This window comes from Chiloscyllium plagiosum, unplaced genomic scaffold, assembly GCF_037043375.1.
Source record: "Chiloscyllium plagiosum isolate Xiang-an unplaced genomic scaffold, Cpla_swu_hap1 HiC_scaffold_6, whole genome shotgun sequence".
Taxonomy (NCBI): domain Eukaryota; kingdom Metazoa; phylum Chordata; class Chondrichthyes; order Orectolobiformes; family Hemiscylliidae; genus Chiloscyllium; species Chiloscyllium plagiosum.
The window spans coordinates 81,231,187-81,252,752 of NW_028270144.1; the positions used below are offsets into that span (position 1 = coordinate 81,231,187).

General features: G+C 41.5%; 1 protein-coding gene across 2 annotated transcripts in view; it reads left to right on the plus strand.

Annotated features, from left to right (window-relative positions):
• Window positions 1-21,566, plus strand: part of elmod1 (ELMO/CED-12 domain containing 1) — a 76,957-nt gene that overhangs the window by 24,705 nt on the left and 30,686 nt on the right. Inside the window, exons 4-8 of one of the 2 annotated variants that reach the window (XM_043691835.2) lie at window positions 8-105; window positions 2,076-2,205; window positions 13,930-14,063; window positions 14,172-14,240; window positions 14,984-15,007. In XM_043691835.2, the coding sequence (XP_043547770.1) occupies window positions 8-105; window positions 2,076-2,205; window positions 13,930-14,063; window positions 14,172-14,240; window positions 14,984-15,007 (455 nt within the window). The remainder of the gene's footprint in view (window positions 1-7; window positions 106-2,075; window positions 2,206-13,929; window positions 14,064-14,171; window positions 14,241-14,983; window positions 15,008-21,566) is intronic. The other variant, XM_043691836.2, reaches the window with a different exon arrangement.

Consider the following 21,566-nt stretch of genomic DNA (forward strand, 5'->3'; position numbering starts at 1 on the left):
CTGGCAGCTACTCCAGTCTGCTGTGACAACCCATGTAGACGATGTTGAAAGGACAGTCGATAACATCATGCAACTGAAAAATATTAATCATGATACCAATCCACAGTAATGGAATTTAAATTTTACATTGTGAATTTTCAATGATCTTTTAACAGTGTCATAGAGGTAATAGGAAAGTCTTACTGCAACTGTACAAGGTGCTGGTGAGACCACATGTGGAGTACTGTGAACAGTTTTAAGAAAATGTATAATTTCATTGGAGGCAGTCCAGAGAAGGTTCATTAAGATGATCCCTAATATGGAGGGATTGCCTTATGAGCAAAGATTAAACAGGTTTGGATGCTATTTGGTTTAGAAGAATGAAAGTGGTCTCATTGAAATGTATAGGATTCTTAAGGGGCTTAACAGGGAAAATGTTGAGAGGATGCTTCCCCTCATGGGCGAGTCTAGGACCAAAGGGTATAACCTCAGAAGTAAGACCACCAATTTAAGACTGAGACGAGGAGGAATTTCTTCACTGAAGGTTGAGAGTCTTGGAACTCCTTATAGACTGCTCAGACACACACCTTGTGTACATTTAAAGATGCAATAGATTCTTGATGAGTAGGGGAATCAAGGGTAACAGGAGAGTAGAGATAAGGAATGACACATCAGTCATGATCCTAATGAATGGTGGAGCAGGGTTATGGGGCCAAATGGCCTACTCCTGTTTCTGTTTCTTATAGTCTTTAAATTCACATGCATGATATACACCATTGACAATTGTTGTGCACCCAGTTCCATGCAATCTGTCTTTGAATATTACTTTCAGAGAAAGTGGATCTATCCAGGTCTGAATTTCGTAACATAATTATTCAACACTGAACATGAAAATTTACTGCATGCAAGCAGTCTTCAATTTGCGGATGAATTTTGAAGGACTTATGCCAATTCTGTTTTCACATGAACATAGTAAATCTGTTTACTGGAAAATGATGCAACCTCAATCTTACAAAATGAATGGTTACCCAAAGAAGCTAATGGTGGCCTTGAAGGGGCAGATATTTTCCCATAGCTCCAATTTAGGATGAGGCTTTTTTTTCAAAATACTCTTGATAAAAACTTAATGTTTAATAAGTGATTTATAGTTTCAAAAGCAGTATTGTATTAGTCAATCTCATGCCATTGTATGCGGATAATCAAAAGCAATTTAAATTTCCATGTTCAAACAGTATTGCACATTGGGGAGGTGGAGGACGCATTTGGGAAGATGAGAGTGGGTGGAGGAGAGAGGAGGGATGGAAGGAGGAGGGAAGTAAAAGGAACAGAGAGAAAAGTGGAAAGGGAAAGAGGGGAATAATGAATTTATAGCTCTGTTATTATAAACAGTTGAATAGAATATATCTGTATATATTAATTGATCTAATTAATAAGCTTTTCCAATCAGTTACTGTTGGAAGCAAAGTCTAATTCCCTTTTAGAGGTGTCTTTTGACTCTGTGCTACCGGTGTAAGTGACTTAAGATAAATATTAAAGGCCAACTGAACCACAAAGGGCATCACTAGCCACCAAGCTAAATCGATACAAGTGTTCCCTTTTCCCGCATGTACCTGCTTATAGCAATCTCAGGTTAGCTATTGGGCTGAACGTGTTCCCTTCTGCAAGCAAGGCCACTGAAACTTTGGCTTCATTTTAATCTCACTCTCCTGTCAGATCCTGTACCTCTGCTTCAAGAGGATGGAGGGGTAAATTCAACTGCATTGAGCTTTGAGACATCTGGCAAATTGATGTAGAATTGTCCTCATTTGTGATGGACAAGAAATTATGAGGGAACTAAAATCTTAAATCAAGATCTCGCTGCCATAATAATAGTGCCAGTCAAGGCGACTGAAGCCACTGAAGGCAGCTGGGTCACATGTAAGAAGCACATTTGTGACCTCATGACAAAATTGGTGGCACAATGTAGCATAACATCAAGCTAGAGAGAATATTGCACTGATTTCTGCCAAGGCATAACAAAGGAAATAAATAGTATATGTAAATAATATTTGTTTCTCAATATAAATGAACTGAAATTTCTAATTTATTCTGTCAAGGTTTGGGATTTCTCTGCAAGCCTGTCTCCTACAGATTGTAGGATATAGAAGATTGATTGCAGACGTTGAAAGACTCCGCAGAGATCAGTATGATTCAGAAAATCCAAACCATGAAGAAACTCTATTGAAGGTCAGTGTACAGAGAAACTGCATATTCTACTGTAATGTTTCTTTTCCTCTGCCATACAGTAGGAGAAAGTGATGACTGCAGATGCTGGAGATCAGAGCTGAAAATGTGTTGCTGGAAAAGTGCAGCAGGTCAGGCAGCATCCAAGGAGCAGGAGAATCGACGTTTCGGGCATGAGCCCTTCTTCAGGAATGAGGAAAGTGTGCCAAGCAGGCTAAGATAAAAGGTAGGGAGGAGGGACTTGGGGGGAGGAGCGTTGGAAATGCGATAGGTGGAAGGAGGTTAAGGTGAGGGTGACAGACCAGAGTGGGGGTGGGGGCGGAGAGGTCAGCAAGAAGATTGTAGGTTAGGAAGGTGGTGCTGAGTGAGGGTTGGGACTGAGACAAGGTGGGGGGAGGGGAAATGAGGAAACTGAAGAAATCTGAGTTCATCCCTTGTGGTTGGAGGGTTCCTAGGCGGAAGATGAGGCACTTTTCCTCCAGCCGTCGTGTTGCTATGGTCTGGCGATGGAGGAGCCCAAGGACCTGCATGTCCTTGGTGGAGTGGGAGGGGGAGTTGAAATGTTGAGCCACAGGGTGGTTCGGTTGGTTGGTCCGGGTGTCCCAGAGGTGTTCTCTGAAATGTTCCGCAAGTAGGCGGCCTGTCTTCCCAATGTAGAGGAGGCCACATCGGGTGCAGTGGATGCAGTAAATGATGTGTGTGGAGGTGCAGGTGAATTTGTGGCGGATATGGAACGATCCCTTGGGGCCTTGGAGGGAAGTAAGGGGGGGAGGTGTGGGCACAAGGTTTGCATTTCTTGCGGTTGCAGGGGAAGGTGCCGGGAGTGGAGGTTGGGTTGATGAGGGAGTCACGGAGGGAGTGGTCTTTTCGGAACGCTGATAGGGGAGGGGAGGGAAATAAATCCCTGGTGGTGGGGTCCGTTTGGAGGTGGCAGAAATGTTGACGGGTGATACGATGTATATGGAAGTTCCCCTGCAACCGCAAGAAATGTAAACCTTCCCCTGCAACCGCAAGAAATGCAACCCCACCACCAGGGATATATTTCCCTCCCCTCCCCTATCAGCATTCCGAAAAGACCATTCCCTCCGTGACTCCCTCATCAGGTCCAGACCCCCACCAACCCAAACTCCACTCCTGGCACCTTCCCCTGCCACCTCAAGAAATGCAAATGTGCTCCCAGGAGGAGGTTGAACAGTTTATCCACTTTACCAACACCTTCCATCCTGACCTCAAATTTACCTAGACCGTCTCAGACTCCTCCCTCCCTTTCCTAGACCTCTCCATTTCTATCTCGGGCGACCGGATCAACACGGACATTTACTATAAACCGACCGACTCCCACAGCTACCTAGACTACACGTCCTCCCACCCTGCCCCCTGTAAAAACGCCATCCCATATTCCCATATTCCCAATTCCTTCGTCTCCGCCGCATCTGCTCCCAGTAGGACCAGTTCCAATACCGTACAACCCAGATGGCCTCCTTCTTCAAAGACCGCAATATCCCCCCAGACGTGATCGACGATGCTCTCCACCGCATCTCCTCCACTTCCCGCTTCTCTGCCCCTCCAATCGCCACCAGGACAGAACCCCACTGGTCCTCACCTACCACCCCACCAAACTCCATATACATCGTATCATCCGTCGTTATTTCCGTCACCTCCAAACGGACCTCACCACCAGTGATATATTTCCCTCCCCTCCCCTATCAGCGTTCCGAAAAGACCATTCCCTCCGTGACTCCCTCGTCAGGTCCACACCCCCCACCAACCCAACCTCCACTCCCGGCACCTTCCCCTGCAACCGAAAGAAATGCAAAACTTGTGCCCATACCTCCCCCCTCCTTACTTCCCTCCAAGGCCCCAAGGCATCCTTCCATACCTGCACCTCCACACACATCATTTACTGCATCCACTGTACCCGATGTGGTTTCCTATATTGGGAAGACAGGCCGCCTACTTGCGGAACGTTTCAGAGAACACCTCTGGGCCACCCAGACCAACCAACCCAACCACCCCGTGGCTCAACACTTCAACTCCCCCTCCCACTCCACCAAGGACATGCAGGTCCTTGGGCTCCTCCATCGCCAGACCATAGCAACACGACGGTTGGAGGAAGAGCACCTCATCTTCCGCCTAGGAACCCTCCAACCACAAGGGATGAACTCAGATTTCTCCAGTTTCCTCATTTCACCTCCCCCCACCTTGTCTCAGTCCCAACCCCCGAACTCAGCACCACCTTCCTAACCTGAATCTTCTTGCTGACCTCTCCGCTCCCAGCCCCACTCCAGCCTATCACCCTCACCTTATCACCCTCACCTTATCACCCTCACCTTATCACCCTCACCTTATCACCCTCACCTTATCACCCTCACCTTATCACCCTCACCTTATCACCCTCACCTTATCACCCTCACCTTATCACCCTCACCTTATCACCCTCACCTTATCACCCTCACCTTATCACCCTCACCTTATCACCCTCACCTTATCACCCTCACCTTATCCTCCTTCCACCTATCGCATTTCCAATGCCCCTCCTCCAAGCCCCTCCTCCCTACCTTTTATCTTAGCCTGCTTGGCACACTTTCCTCATTCCTGAAGAAGGGCTCGTGACCGAAACGTCGATTCTCCTGCTCCTTGGATGCTGCCTGACCTGCTGCGCTTTTCCAGCAACACATTTTCAGCTCTGCCATATAGTGCCATTTTTTTCAATATTAGCCACACGAAGGGTTTCCTATGGGTGCTCCGATTTCCTCCCACAGTCCGACAATGTGCAGGTTAGGTGATTTGGCCATGCTAAATTACCCGTAGTATTCAGGGATGTGTAGGTTAGGTGCATCAGTGAGGAGAAATGTCATGTAATAGGGTAGGTGAATGGGTCTGGGTGGGTTACTCTTCAGAGGGTCAGTTTGGACTTGTTGGGCCAAATGGCCTGTTTCCACACTGTAGGGATTTGTTTTTGTAAAAAAAAGTTGTTTGAAGTCTTTTTATGTTCCTAATTCTAATTTTCCATAGACACTGAAGAAGTCAGTGTTCAAATGCAACAAGATCTGAATATCCAGACTTGGGCTGACAAGTGGCAAGTAACATGCATGCCACACAAATGGCAGGCAATGACCGTGTCCAATAAACGACAATCTAATAATTGTGCCTCGACATTCAATGGTGTTATCATACTGAATTCCCCACTATCAACATCCTGGGGGTTACCATTGACCAGAAACTCAACTGGACTCGCACTTAAACACCGTGGCTACAAGAACAGGAAGGAGGCTTTGAATACTGTTGTGAGTAACTCACTTCCTGTCTCCACAAATCCTGTCCACCATCTACAAGGAGTGTGATGGAATATTCCCCACTAGCCTGGATGGGTGTGGTTCCTACAACAATCAAGAAGCTTGACACCATCCGGTCAAAGTAGCGAGCTTGATTGGCACCATATCCACAAATATCCACTCTTTCCACCATCGCTTAGTAACAACAATGGGTACTGTCTATAGGATGCATGGCAGAAATTTGCCAAAAGTCCTTAGATAGCACCTTCCAATCCCATGATCATGTGCATCTGGAAGGACAGGGGTAACCGGTACATAGGAACACGACCATCTACGAAATCCCCTCTAAGCCACTCCCCGTCCTGACTTGGAAATGTACCGACATTCCTTCACTGTAACTGGATCAAAATCCTGGAATTCCCTCCCTAATGGCATTGTGGGTTGACCTGCAGCATGTGAACTGCAGCATTTCAAGAGGCAGCTTACCACCATCTTCTCAATGGTAACTATGGATAGGCAAGAAATGGCGGCCAGCCAGCAATGCCCACGTCACACGAGTGAATTTTAAAAAAAATCCTCTGGTTCTCTGCTTCACAAATCATTTGAGTATCATTGTGCCATAAAATAGTTACAGCACTGAAGGAAATCAGTCAGCCAATCATTTCAGTGATGTATCTCTGCAAGAACAGTTCATCTAGTGCCACTGTTCCCACTTTTCTGCTGTAGTCCTCTTTCTTCCTCTTTATGATGTAATTCCCTTTTGACAGCTGCAATTTAATCTGTGTGTATGTTCTCAGGTTGTGGATTCCAGATCCTGACCGATGCTGCATGAAGTTTTTTTTTCAAGTTACTATTGCTTATTTTATCAATTACTTTAACTTGTTGTCCTGTAGTTCTCCATCCTTCTACCAAAGGAAGTAGTTTCTTCTATCTTTTCTGTTCAGACTCTTCTTAATGTTGAATACCTCTATCAAATATCCTGTCAACCTTCCTCTTTTCTAAGGAAATCAACCTGCACTTCTCTGATCTATCTTCAGAGCTAAAGTTTTTCATTCCTGAAAGCACTCTTGTGATATTTTATGCATAATACCTTCTCATCTTTCCTAGATATGGTACACTGAGTGGCACAAAGTTCCAGTAAGGCCAGTCTTTTATAGGGGTCTATAATACCTGTTTATGAAGTCCTGGATCATGTACACTTCATTAACCACGTTCTGAACCTTTCTGCCATCTTGAATGATTTGTGCTCCTCCACCCTCTTTAGAACTGTACTCTTTGTTTTAACTTTTTTTTTCTTTAAATGGATGTGAAAATCACTGGTTATGTGAGCATTTGTTGTCCATCCCTAAAGACCCAAAAAGTGATCTGGTAGCTCCTTTTTAGAATCACTGTAGCTCGTCTAGGTACATCAGCTGCATTAGGGAGAGTGTTCCAGGATTTTGACAGTGAGCTTGGAGGAACACTACATGCCTTGAAATCCGGTTGATATGCAATTTGAAGGAAAACTTGCAAGTCATGGTATTCCCATGTGTCTATTGTTCTTGTCCATCCAGATCTAGAAGTCCTGGATTTGGAAGGAAAAAGGAACGTTGGTGAGTTGCTGCAGTGCATCTTGCAAGTGGTGCACACTACTCCACTTCATTAGTACTCTAAATGAATATCTATATAGTGGATGGGTTGCTAGGTTTCGGGGAGTCGAGAGGAGAGTTACAAACCACAGAATTCTCAGCCTTTGTTCCCAACTTATTATTACAGCCTTTTTTTTTTTGCACAGACATACAACTTTTACAAGTTGCTGTGGCACCACACCTGTACACTCTGAATTAGAAAATTATCACCAGTGCCTTTGCTATTTTAAACCTAAAGTTCCTCAGTGTCCTCTAATGCATGTGATTTGGTCCTGGTGACATAGCAACTTAGTGTACAGACACCATATCCAAAACCTTCTCTTTTCAATGTTTCACCAATTAAGCATTTCCTCTTCCACTATGACTTTGGCACCATCTCCTTCCTGAGTAAATGTAGTTGCCATAGTCAATCCTACACCTCTTTTTACCACTGTTTTACTTTATATAGAATCACAGATCCCTACAATATAGAAAGAGGCCATTTGACCCATCGAATCTACACTGACCCTCCACTACCTCCTCCTCCCCCTTCCCCTCCCTCCTATAACCCTGCATTTAGCATGGCCAAAGCACTTCAACTGCACAACTTTCCCTGGTCTTGTAAGGCAGCAGTGTTAACCATTATGATACCATTCTGCCCAATTCCTGGTATTTCAGCTTTTCAATTAACTTTGTCTTGTCATTGCAATTGCTTTCACTGACTTAAAAACAGTATGATCTCCTATGAATGGACTAACTATTATAAGTAGACAAAATCTATATCACCACATATGGAAGTCCCTTGATGAAACATTGCAGTGGTCCAATAGAACCTTGCTGCATTTTATGGCAGTGTTTTCAGTAGCAAGAAAAATTGGAGGCAATTTGATTGATTTATTGTATTTGTAGAATGAATGGCATTTTGCAAATTGAATGATTTGCTATCTTTAAATAAAAACATTTGGATGAAAATCTCTTCATGGTAATGTACAAAAGTTGTATTATTAACAAGTGGTTATGCATGAGCCCTACTTAGCTGAGCATTTTTGATTTTAAAACATAGTGATTAATTTTTAATACTTAATAATAGGTCATATGGTTGTGGCCATGGATGAAAGTTGTAATATTGGTGTTTAACCAATTGTACAATTGACTTGGTACAGAAATACTTAATGCATTCCTTTTTCAGTTATCAGGGAGCTAAATTACACTTGCAAAGACAAAGAGTTTTAGGAAAGCACAAACATCAATCACTCACTTAAATGATCTTTTCTGAAATCTTTTCTTGTTTCAATGCGTGTGTTACTCTAAAATAATTAACTTCTCAATTATGCCATTAATACAATTCAGCTGTTGCAATGAGCATAGCAACTACACTATGATGGTGATTGCCTGGAGGATAAAGTTCATGTGTTGAAGATTCATAAGAGACAAAGTCGCTTGTTTTTTTTTCTCTTCAGCACTGGATCTTAGATAAATGTATATGCCCATAGAATACTTAGGATTACCTTTTAATGTTGGCTGTGAGTCTCTTGCCATACCTTTTATATTTGCTTCTCTTATTTTTTTTTATTCGATTTCCCTACAAACCACATTCCATGAGAACCACTTGTCTGTGCTGGAAATACTTAACATCTGTCAGTATTCTTGGAGAGAGAGAATGTGTTTCCATTTCAGAATCTTCCAACATGACTTTTAAAAAAAAAAGGTATTTAACAATTTAAATGCAGACAAGGGAGAGAGGGTAGAATAAAATGGAAGGACTGTGATAAGGTGAGCGAATTTAAATGACTAAAGGGATGATGATGTAAGGTAAAATGAGAGTAATGATCCATTATACAAACAAAAGATAGACCTAAAAGAGATGAAAATGGGGAAGATAGAATTGTCGCCACCACTCACTTTAAAAAAAAGTCAGCAGAAGTATAATGCATGCTTCTAGACTCGCTCAGCCCTTCCAGCATTTTCTGCTTTCATTCATTTCCCAGCATCTGTCATACTTTGTTGTTGTAGCCTATACTGAACTTTTGAGATGTGACAATAAAATTGCTTGTCAAGCTTTGCAAATTTCATGTTAGATTTTGCATCAGTTTTTTAAAGACTTTATGGATTTTTCCTTTTCTAAAACCTCCACATTTATGACATGTTCCTGGTCTCTCTTTTACATGGAATTAAAAGTATTTTTGGCTGGTGTTTAGAAAAGAGGAAGCTTTTAGAAGTGTTATGATCTTGGATCAAAATGCCAAATTTAAGTTGCAATATGGTTCGGAACCAGAAACCTTTCTTAAAACAAATTTTGAGAACCCTGGTGCTTAAGAGAATAAAATCACAAGATTCTATGGTTTTGAACAAACAACAAAAGACTTCATATATGATGTTGGAAAAGTAAAGCAATCTACAATATTTACACTTTATATCTTAAATTCCAGAAAACAATTTGAGGCAAGGATGAGTAAAAGTACAAACTCTAATCGAACACCTGACAGAGCTCACAAAATAGCGAGTTTGGTCAAAACAGACCTCGTGGGTTCTTCAGCAACCCACCCCTAGACACCAGTGACACTATAGGTAATCAAATTTCAACAAAATTTACAATGGATTCCAGTTTCTTCTCTTTGGGACACAGCTTCAGAACTCCCTCGATAGCTACTCCATCCTGGACTGTCTAAATGATTTGGAGATGCCGTTGTTGAACTGGGTGTACAAAGTTAAAAATCACACAACACCAGGTTTTGGTCCAACAGGTTTATTTGGAAGCACTAGCTTTTGTGGTGCTGCTTCTTCATCAGGTGATTGTGGTTAACCACCTGATGAAGGAGCAGTGCTCCAAAAGCTACTGCTTTCAAATAAACCTGTTGGACTATAACTTGGTGTTGTATGATTTTTAACTTTGTCTAAATTATGACTCAATTTCTGGTATTTCTTCCTGCAATCAGGGCCACACTTTTCAGGAATCAAGAAACTGCACTCCAGCTCCGGTTCATACGTACATTTCAGCTTGAATGCAGACAGCTAGCTTCACCATATTTGTAATTTCCCCACATTTGTCTGAGTTCTAATCCTACTAAACTGCAAGAAGGATTCTTTCCCATTTGCTCTTAGCTGCATTGAGCTATTAATGGCATATGGCATCTTCTGAGCTCCAAAAGAATGGAAGTCTTTTCCTGAGCCTGAACTCTAATTCTTACTTGCAACCCACAGCTCGCCAGACTATTCTTGACTTTTAAGAACTCAGCACTTTCTCAAGTGGGGCCTGTTCTCCCTGTTTTTCAGTAACGGACTGATGGGTAGCCCAAACATAGCCCAGCATAGTTTTGAGGAAAGGTCACTGGACCTGAAATGTTAACTCTGATTTCTCTCCGCCAATGCTGCCAAACCTGCTGAGTTTGTCCAGCAATTTGTTTTTGTTTCCAAACATAGCAACCTTCTTTTCTGACTGCCTTCATGCAACTGCTTAAAATTCACTGTTCAGAAACTGCTTGACTTTTCTGAGTTGCCTATTGAAGACCTTGCAAAAAGCTTTGTTCTGAGATAGCGTTGAATATTTTGAAATAAAAAAAAGGAAACCAATTGGAACTTCCTGTTGCCTGAATATTACAAGTCACATTTTTTTTTGTTTTTGTTTTTGTTCATTCATAGGGTGTAGATGCATCAGCTAGGCCAGCATTTATTACCCAGCCTTAACTACCCTGGAGAAGTTGGTGAGCTGCTTTCATGAACCATTGCAGGACTTAATGTAGATGTACGTATAATGCTCAAGATTAGAGTGGTGCTGGAAAAGCACAGCAGGTCAGGCAGCATCCGTGGAGCAGGAAAATCAACGTTTCCAAGGCCCCAAGGGAGCTTTCCACATCCATCAAAGTTTCACCTGCACTTCCACAAATGTTATTTGTTATATCTGTTGCTCCCAATGCGATCTCCTCTACATTGGGGAGACTGGACGCCTTCTCGCAGAGTGCTTAAGGAAACATCTCCGGGACACCCGCACCAATGAACACCACTCCCCAAGGACGAACATTTCAACTCCCCCTCCCAGACTGCTGAGGACTTGCAGGTCCTGGGCCTCCTCCACTGCCACTCCCTCACCATCCGACGCCTGAAGGAAAAACATCTCATCTTCCACCTCAGAACCCTTCAACCCCAGGGCATCAATGTGAACTTAACAGGTTTTCTCATTTTCCCTCCCCCCATCTTACCCCAATTCCAAACTTCCAGGTCAGCACTATCCTCATGACCTGCCCCACCTGTCAGTCTTCCTTTCCACCTATCCGCTCCACCCTCCTCTCCGACCTGTCACCTGTACCCCCACCTCCATCCATATTTCACTCTCAACTAACATCTCCCCAGCCCCACCCTCTCCCATTTATCTCTCCACCCTGAGGCTTCTAGCCTCATAAAAAAAGGAAACGTTGATTTTCCTGCTTCTCGGATGCTGCCTGACCTGCTATGCATTTCCAGCACCACTCTAATCTTGACTCTAATCTCCAGCAACTGCAGTTCTTACTTTTGCCTCGTACGTTTAATGCTGTCAGGAAGAGAGTTCTTGGATTTTGGTCTAGTGATAGTAAAGAAATGACAATATAGTTCCAAATCAGCTCAGTGTGTAGCTTGGAGGGGAACTTGCAAGAGGTAATGTTCCCACTCATCTTCTGCCCTTGTCCTTCTAGGTGGTAAAGGTTGTGGGTTTGGAAGATGTAGAAGGTGCCTTGGTGAATTTCTGCCATGCATCTTTTAGATGGTTTACATCATCAGTGATGAAGGGAATGAATGTTGTTATGATCGATGGGGTGCCAATCAAGGAGGCGACTTTGTCCTGGATGTTGTCAAGCTTCTTGTGTTGTTGGACCTGCTCCCATCTAGGGAATTAGAGAAAATTCAGACAAGTACTTTGTAACTGGTAGACAAGTTAGGATTCACACACTGCAGAATTTCTAAACTTTAATCTGCTGTTGTAACTATAGGATTTTAAGTGGCTTGTCCAGTCCAGGATCTTGTCAACAGTAACCCTAGGATCGTTGATGGTGGGGAGTTTGGCAATGATGAGTGCGATTTAACATCAAGGGACAATGGTTACATTGTCTCTTGTTGAAGATGGTCATTGCCTAGCATGGATGTTACTTGGCACTTATCAGCCCAAGCTTGAATGTTGTCAGGCTTGCTTCATATGGACAAAGACTACATCCGCATCTGAGGAATCCTGAATGGTGCTGAAAATTGTGTAAACATCCCCACATCTGTTGTATTTTGAGGCGCAGGAGTATAATTCGGCCATTCAAGCCATTGAGTTTGCTCTGCCATTCAATGAGATCATGACTAATCTGACAATCCTCGACTCCACTTCGCTGTTACTTTCCCTATAGTCCACGATTCCCTTACTGATCAAACATCAGCCATGAATATCCTTAATGCCCTCTCTCCAGCAAATAATTCCACAAATTCATTTGTCTGAGACAATTCCTCCTCATCTCTGTCTTAAACACTCCAAAACTTTGGGCAATTATTAATTAGCTTAATGTATGGTACCCTAAGGTAGCCAAATATGTTACATCCACTGCTTTCCCTGTATCAATCTTGCTTGCTATCACCTCAAAGAAATCTCGTACATTTGTTAGGCATGATTCCCTCTTCACGAAGTCATGCTGACTGTGCTTAATCATATTATTTATTTGTAAATGCTCTAATGTTATATCCTGAAGATTATTGATGAAGTAGCTTAAGATTCTTAGGTGTATGAAATTAGAATGCCTCATGGGCCCTCTTGTGGTGCAGTGGTAGTGTCCTTACCCTGAATCGTGAGACCTGGGTTCAAGTCCCACCTACTGTAGAAGTATGTAATAACATCTCTGAACAGGTTGATTAGAAAATAGATTATTAAAAAGTTTTTTTTTAATTTACGTCATGAATAACTAATTTTGAGTTGCTTGATCTGTTTGAAGTCTGTAACATACAGCATAGTGGTAGTGCAAAATGAATACATATCACTGTATTAAAATGTATTTTTATTTTGGCATGGTTTGCTGGCAACAACTTATTCAAGCAGCACTGCTTCCATTTTCATTTCAGCTCAGTTACTGTGCATGTTTTAAGAAATGTGGTGAAACTGTGCATGTTCTGCATTATTTTTAAATCACCCTACTGCTTCACTTACCACTTCTTCAGATACCCTCACTCCTCGCCATACCATTTCTCACTCTTTCTCAATCTTTGCCTCTCCCAACCTTTCCTAACTTTTCCTGGTTGCGACTTCCCTTTCCTAGCCCCATCTACTGCTTTTCACTTTTGTCTCCTGTCAGCAAGAACTTGGAGGAAGGAAGTGAGAGGGAAACAGCAAGAGAGTTGAGAGCAGGAAGAAGTGAGGAGCTCGGAAGAGGTAATCAGTGAGCAATAAAGAGTTGAAGATGGAAATGGCAAGCAAAACAGCAAGTGGGAGGAAGTAAAGGTAGGGGGAAGCAGTGAGCTGGACTGTTAAGAGTGACAAACACTGAAGGGGTGGAAGCTAGAACTATGGCTTGCTGGAAGTAGATAGCAATGAAAGAGGAATGCAAAAGTAGATGAACAAGAATCATAAATTAGGAAGGTGATGTTGGAGTGGTTACTTTCAATAAGTTTTTAATGTGTAAAAATAATACAGGTCTGAAACACATCCCACCCTTGTATGCTTTCCTACAGGGAAATGATTAACAACTGTGTTTTCAACACAGATTAGGAACATTAAATCTGTGTTAGTTGTATTTTCTGCTTTGCAGGCACTAATAATAGTTAAATTCACTTTCTATCTTCTATATTGTATGTTCACCTTCCAGTTATAGTTTAAATTTTTTTTTTGTTTTCTATGAATCTGTCAGCTGTGGACTTTCCTTCGCCCTGATGTAACACTGAATGGTCGAATTAGCAAACAATGGTGTGAAATAGGTTTCCAAGGTGATGACCCAAAGACTGACTTCAGAGGAATGGGGATGTTGGGGCTATATAACTTAGTGTAAGTATAAATTATAAGCTATAGCTTTAAAAAGAAATCTGATTTATCTCCTCACCTGCTTAGTGTATGAATTATGTAAGAAATATAAATGCCCTTTCTCTTATTCAGATTTTTTGCAGAACATGACAATACAACTGCACGCCAAGTTCTTTTTGATTCTCACCAACCAAAGTACAGGTAACTTGTTCATATTTAGTCATATTCTTTATTTAGCAATGTGTTGTCATTACCATGCGCTTGTAACAATGTATAAACTCATTTGAGTCCTACATATTGTAATTAAAACATAGTAGAGTTATTTTGTGTAGATATGCAAAATTAATATTATTGAAGGTCATCTGCAAATAAAAGCCAATTGGAATATATCCCTGAAACACAGTGAACCAGACTTAAAAATGTGCTATTCATGTTCATTAAAATGTCAAGTATGAAATACAAATGAAGATGTGCATTTGATTTGTTACCCCTAACTCCAAGTGGAAGGTAAAGGCTGAAATTGTCAACACCATTCATTATCTGGTAAATCTAAATGCATTTACAGCTGAAGTGATCATTTTCCTGAATAACAACTATATTACTAGCATTCATTTATGTAACATTGACAGGTTCAGTTACACCAAAGTAACTTCACTCCTGAAACGACCATTAAAAAATTGCATAAACAAAATCATATGTTTTAGGGATACCAATGCTGAGATTGTACTTGAAATGAGTTCAATTACTTGGTATATGTGTGTGTTTTCACCTACCCCAACACAAGAAAAGATAAACCTTTTTTTTTCACTAATTATTCCGAGTATGCTTTTGCCTGGTTTCTGTCTTTTGGGTTATTTTCTTCATTGCAGGTTCATACATTGTAACAATTTCATATTCATTGTCCATTGTCATATTGTTTTTATTATGGTTTTTTTTAATTTTAGGGAACTAACCAAAGAAGATGTAAGGTACTTTCTTTGTTATTCATGTGTATTTGCTTTGCATTAGTTTTTATTGTGTCATAATCCATTGAGTGATCAAACATTAGTGTTGTGCAACATTTTTTGTATGTAATAATGGAAAGGTGTCTGACTATAACAAATATAAATTCCTCAATATCAGCACCTCAGTGGCAAGAAAATTATTTCTGAGCAAATTGCTATTCAATTCTTTAATATTGTCAGTATCTCAGAACTAAAAACTACCAATCACCATACATTTATATTTCATAACAAAGTGGTTAAAAATAGACTAGGCTTTTTTAGAATGGGATGAATCATCTGATAACAACTGATAATTTTATGTGAACAGTTACATCATTGGCTAAAATTCATGGCCATAAAATGACTGATTAATACATTCTAAAATAATATTTAATCATAAAATGCATTAAAATACACACACCAAACTGTATGGAGGCAAACTTTTGAAGTACTAGATAATTAATTGCAAAATGGAATAGTGATTCTGCTGTTTCAGGTGCTGACTCACAGGATTTTGATTTACTGATATTAAATTCATTACATAATTTTGCAAAACATAATTGATAAATTTTGATACCAGATGTGGTCCAAACTGCCTTAAATTTACTGAACCACCTTCAGTATCATTTAAACTTTTGTTACATTACAAGCCCCTATTTGTTGCCTCTACACTCAACTATTCCATTGCACTTTTGGCTGTTCTCCCATATTCTTTCTTCCACAAAGTTGGAGTGTCCAAACCTCTGCTTCCTGTGTCATAACTTGCACAAGTACCATTTCCTTCTCACCTCTGTATTTATTGAACAGCTTTGGTTTCTTCCCAAACACAGTCTTTATTTTAAAACTCTTACCTTTATTTTCAAATCTCCCATGACCTTATCACTATCTGTCTGTCATCTCTATCAGCTCCACTATCTTTTGCGATAACTATGCCCATCTAATTTTGGCCTCTTGAGCATCTCCAATGTTTAATTTCTTCACAATTAGTAGCTGTGCTTTCAGTTGCCTCGGTTCCAAACTCTCTAATCACTTTACTAAACACCTCAGCTTCTCTATTTTGCTTCCCCCTTTAAAAGCACTCCTTAAAATCTACCTCTTTCACCAAGGTTTTGGTCATCTCACCTAATATCTGATATGTAGTTCAGTTATCATATTTATTTTATACTTGTGAAGTGCCATGGGAGGGTTCATTATGTTAAAGATGCCTTTTAAATGCAAATTGTAAAGTATAGTTATTAGAAGAGGCAATTTATTTAGTCCATGACCAACATCGAATCATACATGGTAGATCCAGTCTTCACGTTAAATAGAGACAGATAAAATCAGAAGACTTTGGAGCAGAAGCGGGCCATTCAGCCCATTGAGTCTGCTCTGCCGTTCAGTGAGATCATGGCTGACCTAACGATCCCAAACTCAACCTTCCTGCCTTTCCCCATAACCCTCGATTTACCCTCCTGATTAAGCATCTGTCTCTCTCAGCCTTGAATACATTTAATGACTTAGCCTCTCCAGCCCTCTTCAGTAAAAAAAATTCTACAGATTCACTGCACTCTGAGAGAAGAAATTCCTCCACATCTCTGTCTTAAATGGGTGACCACCTATTCTGAGATGATACCACCAAGATCTAGACACTTTCTCAAAGGGAAACAACCTTTGCACATCTCATCTATCAAGACCCCACGAATCCTGTATGTTTCAGTAAGGTCACCTCTAATTCTTCTACAATCCAATGCTTACAAGCCCAATGGACACCCCCTGCCCTCATACAAAAAACGTTCCATACTAGGGATCAATCTAATGAACCTTGTCTGGACTGTCCTCAATGCCAGTACATCTTTCTCTAACAAGGGTCCAGAACAGTGCACAGCTATGGCCTGACTGGTTGCAAGACCTCCCTATGCTTATACTCCATTCCCATTGAATTAAAAAGTTTATTTTTGTGTGATTTCATTGCTACCTGCTGGATCCCCATATCGCCTCACATGTAGTTACATCTTCCTGTACTGATCCCAAACCAAATCTGAAGTACCTGGCTGAAGGGAAGCAAGGGCCTTCTGGAGCATAGTGTCCAGGTAACTTTCCTGCTCCTTGATGCATTGCAGTATCTGAGCGTTGGACTCTAGTTCATAACTTTGTACCAAAATTCTGAGAGCTGCAAACACCTAATACATATGTGATAGGGTTAGTCATTTTACAATTGCAACATCTGCCCTTCCATTTTTATTTTGTTTTTGTTTAACCAATTAGGTTTCAAATTTAGACTATCATTCAACTCCTATTCATTGGGTTATAACTGTCCATACAGTAATTATTTTAGGTGTTAAAATTTAGAACTTTGAGGTTGAATTTCCCAAACATTGGCTGTCAATTTCAAGGTGTTTCCTTGAGTACAAGCGAGTTTTTGAGCAATTCTCCACTACTCACCTCAGTAAGTCTGCACCATGCTCTACAACACTGCTTGTGTCCTACCTTGCACTCACCAGCAACAGAAATTCTGGCCACAGTCAGCTTCTTCTTGGACTCCTTCCGCCAGCATCATATTTGAAGCTCAGCTGCGCACCAGGTCAAATAATGACAGCCAGAAATAGATCTTCACAATATATGTAGTAGAAAGGAAACAAAACAGAACAGTTTCTGAGGCATGTGGCATGAATAACATTTCATTTTAGAATATCACATTTATAAATACATTGGCACTTTAAATCACCACCTTTTTAATTGACTGACAGTAGAGTTACCAATATACGAATGAAGCTTCAGAAGCTATCTTTAGCACCACTACTCATTCCCTGTTCCCATTGGAGTATAACATCTTGTCAGCATTGAAAATGTGGGCATCACATGTGGAATAGGGTTCAAATGGTCGTTGTAGTTAACTTCTGTGAAATAACAGCAAAAATGAAGAATGAACAAACAAAAATGTTGCATTTGCTTCTGGGACTAAATGAGGACTGTTTGCCTTTTAAGCAAGAACACATTTATAAGCAATGGATGATGACTTCACCCAGCACTAATCTGTTGAGAACAGAAATCCTATCTACCTTATTGAGCCTCTTGCTGCATCACTCTATCATGGTTAAAGTGTTTTTTTTTCTGTTCACTGTCATCCTCCAACTTTTTTTCCCCCTCTTTGGAAGACTGCTGCTGCTCTCAAGCTCTTCAGCAACAACCATGTCCCTTCTGTGCCTTCACCAATCGAGCAGAGCACTGCATGCTTGGATTATGTGCGTGGGTTTCCTCCGGGTGCTCCGGTTTCCTCCCATAGTCCAAAAATGTGCAGGTTAGGTGAATTGGCCATGTTAAATTGCCCGTAGTGTTAGGTGCAGGGGTATATGTAGGGGAATGGGTCTGGGTGGGTGCACCTCGGCGGATCGGTGTGTACTTGTTGGGCCGAAGGGCCTGTTTCCACACTAAGTAATCTAATCACATTTTGCCCCCAGCCCAATCCATGCATTGGAACATCATCAGGAGACCTGGTTCTGCTTCACCATCACCCTGGTGGAAGAATAGGCAGCATTGTATCATGTCCAGTTCAGTCAGGGGTTGTATAACAGAATCATCAGCCACAATTATAGTGGGTAGTCCTTGTTTCCCAGCAGCCATCCTTGTCAGGCATCCAGGCTTTGAAATGAAGCAGGAACCTGAGCATTCTCAATGATACAGGTGACATTGGCAGCTTCCAGGGCATGTAATGCAGACATCTAAGATGTGGTACTGATGATTACTTGATGACTTGGACATTGATTAGATGGAACCCTTTTTTTGTTGATGAAGTTAGCTGTGTTTTGATATGGTGCTCTGAACACTGTATTGCACCTTGGGGTAATCATAACTATGTTGGCAAAGCCGCCTATAGAGGCTGCAGCACTGACATAGGGAGAGGAGATGAAGCAATGTGGTCTTGGACAAATACCTTTTATACATTTGTAGTTTGTAGATTGAGACATCCTGCACAAATCCCCAGTGGATCCTTGAAGCAGTCAGTTGCTTTAAGAACTTATGCAGCTCTCACTTTGTCAGCCACTAGTGTAGAATAATCACCAAACTTTTCAGATTGCAAGTCCTGCTCCAGCAAAGGTCACTTTTCTGTAATGGTTTCCCAAGACATTCTCATTTTTTGGCAATGTTCTGTCTCTCCAATGTGGAAGAAATAATTGGGCCTCCAGTATTTCAACATCCTGAGGAGATTTACATTTGTAACCTCATGTGGAGGTTGTTTGGCAGCTGCTATAAGTTACTGCAAGTCCTGGGCTTGATGATCCATTCATTCCTCCTCAATTTCTTGGTACCTTTGTTGTGCAGCAGTCACAGTGACGACAAATCCTCCTGTTGCTACATCCATTCATGATGGTTTCAAAGAGTCTGAGTGAGGTATATCAGCAGAAAACAGCTTCTTAGTAATGTGAGCAGACAGCATTTTGCATCTCTCCGAAATGACAGTTTACCATAGTCCACGAAACAGTGGGACATGAGGATTCCAACAAGGAGGGCCATGGACTGTCTATATGTCGATCTTTGACATCGTATATCTTGTTCTAATGCATGCAGCACAAGCAATGTGAATGAAATGTGGTAGAATTACTTGACGCCCACCCCAACATCACCCAAGAAAAGACAGCTTGTACATAAAAGAATGTTGTCAAATACTTAGTTAAAGGTGAGAGCACCATGTCCTGTGCACCCTTTGAGACCTTGAATTGTCTTTGAGTTGTGATCCACAGATTACACCTCCGGTGATTACTTTTGCTTCACAGAGATGACTACGATCGATTTGTAATGATCAGTGACATGATCAGGATTGTTTGTGACCGAGATTTGTATTTGGCATAGTTGGTCACTGCATGTAATTCGCATGCAGAATTCTACGATTACAGATATCACTAATCTGTACTCTCAGTGCTTGATTAATGCAACTGCCCCTTGAAAGATCTCACAAGTACACTCACTCTCCCCCTCATTTTAAAAAAAAACTTACTCTGCCCACTCCAGGTGTGGTGGCAGCTGCTTTGCACTTCCAATGCACATTTGCAATTTGAGTGAGGATAGAAGGCAAGAGTGATTTTCAGTCTCAAACAGCTTTTCCCAAATCTCAAACAGCTTTTCCCAAATCCTTCATGTTCCTTTCTTCCTTGCACCGCAAATGCATTTCATCAGGTTTGAGCCTCTATATGTTCCTCAGCAACTCTTCCATTTAAGTCTCCAATTTACCTTTAAAACCCAGGCCTACAGCTTGGACAGCCCAAACATCATGATGCCTTGTTGCACCATTGAAGCCAGGATGATGCTGATTGTTGATGTCTTCCCCACACACAGCTCCCCCTTTAATTTGGAAGTGCTGCCCAATGCTCATTTGTATCCCACCTGTGTTGACGTTGCCTCCCTACCCAAAACCCTTCACAATTATCATCCACCTACATTGCAGTGTGCTGCCTCCAATCCCCATGTTTTCCACATTCGACTTCCCCAAACTTGCACACGTGGCAGTGGACCCGCTAACTCACCTTTCAGTCAACAGATCCCCAGGACCAACCACCCTCCTGACTGACTTGAAAGAACTGGCCCATCCAACTGAATGATCAGACCTTTGACTGATATCTGTGCCGCAATTAAACTGACTTACCACTAATCTTGGATTGGGTGCCCTAGACCTACAGGACTGACCATGGCCGATTCCTAAACACCCCATGCATCTGACTGACCGTGTTCAAACTCCTGCACTGAGATTGGATAATGCCTTGACTGACTGGCAACACCCTTGACAGTCCCTCTGGACTTGACTGAGTGCTTATCCCTTTAATCTTTTACACATGACCGAAGCACATGCACTGTATTTGCTGCATAAGGTGTTAGTGTTACACTGGCATAGCATAGTGCTCTCCAGCAACATAGTCGCACCTTCACTGATCATTGCTGGTAAATATCACAAGCTACCGGCTGTCTGCCAAAATGAGTCACTAAACACTGCTCTGCTTTAAATATCATTGGCTTCTTGTGCCATTTCATGAACCTGTCTATATCCTTGAGAAATTCTACAGTATTGTCACAGTTCACAATACCCCCAGGTTTTTACCTTCTGCAAATTTTGAACTTCTGTTAGGTAAGAGCACAGAACTTGGCTCTTTGAGCTTGCTCTGCCATTTAATAAAATTATGACAGAGCTGATTTTGCCTCAATTCTACGTTCTTGCAATCCCAGATAATCTTTTGTCCCTTAGATGCATTAATAATCTATCTCTTGCTGCCTTAAAAATATTTAAAGATTCTGCATTCACTCTCTTTTGAAGAAAGGAATTCCAAAGGCATTCAACTCTCTGAGAGAAAAATAGTTTCCTCATCTCCTTTTTTAAATAGGCAATGATCCTTAGTTCTGGATTCTCCCACAAGAGGAAACATAGCTTCAACATCTGCCCAGTCAAGTTCCCTCAGGATCTTTTTTGTTTTAGTTAAATCACATCTGACTCTCCTATCTGCATTCCGCAGAGATCATTCCCTCCAGGACAACCTAGTCCACTCCTCCATCACACCTAACACCTCTCCCATTCCAT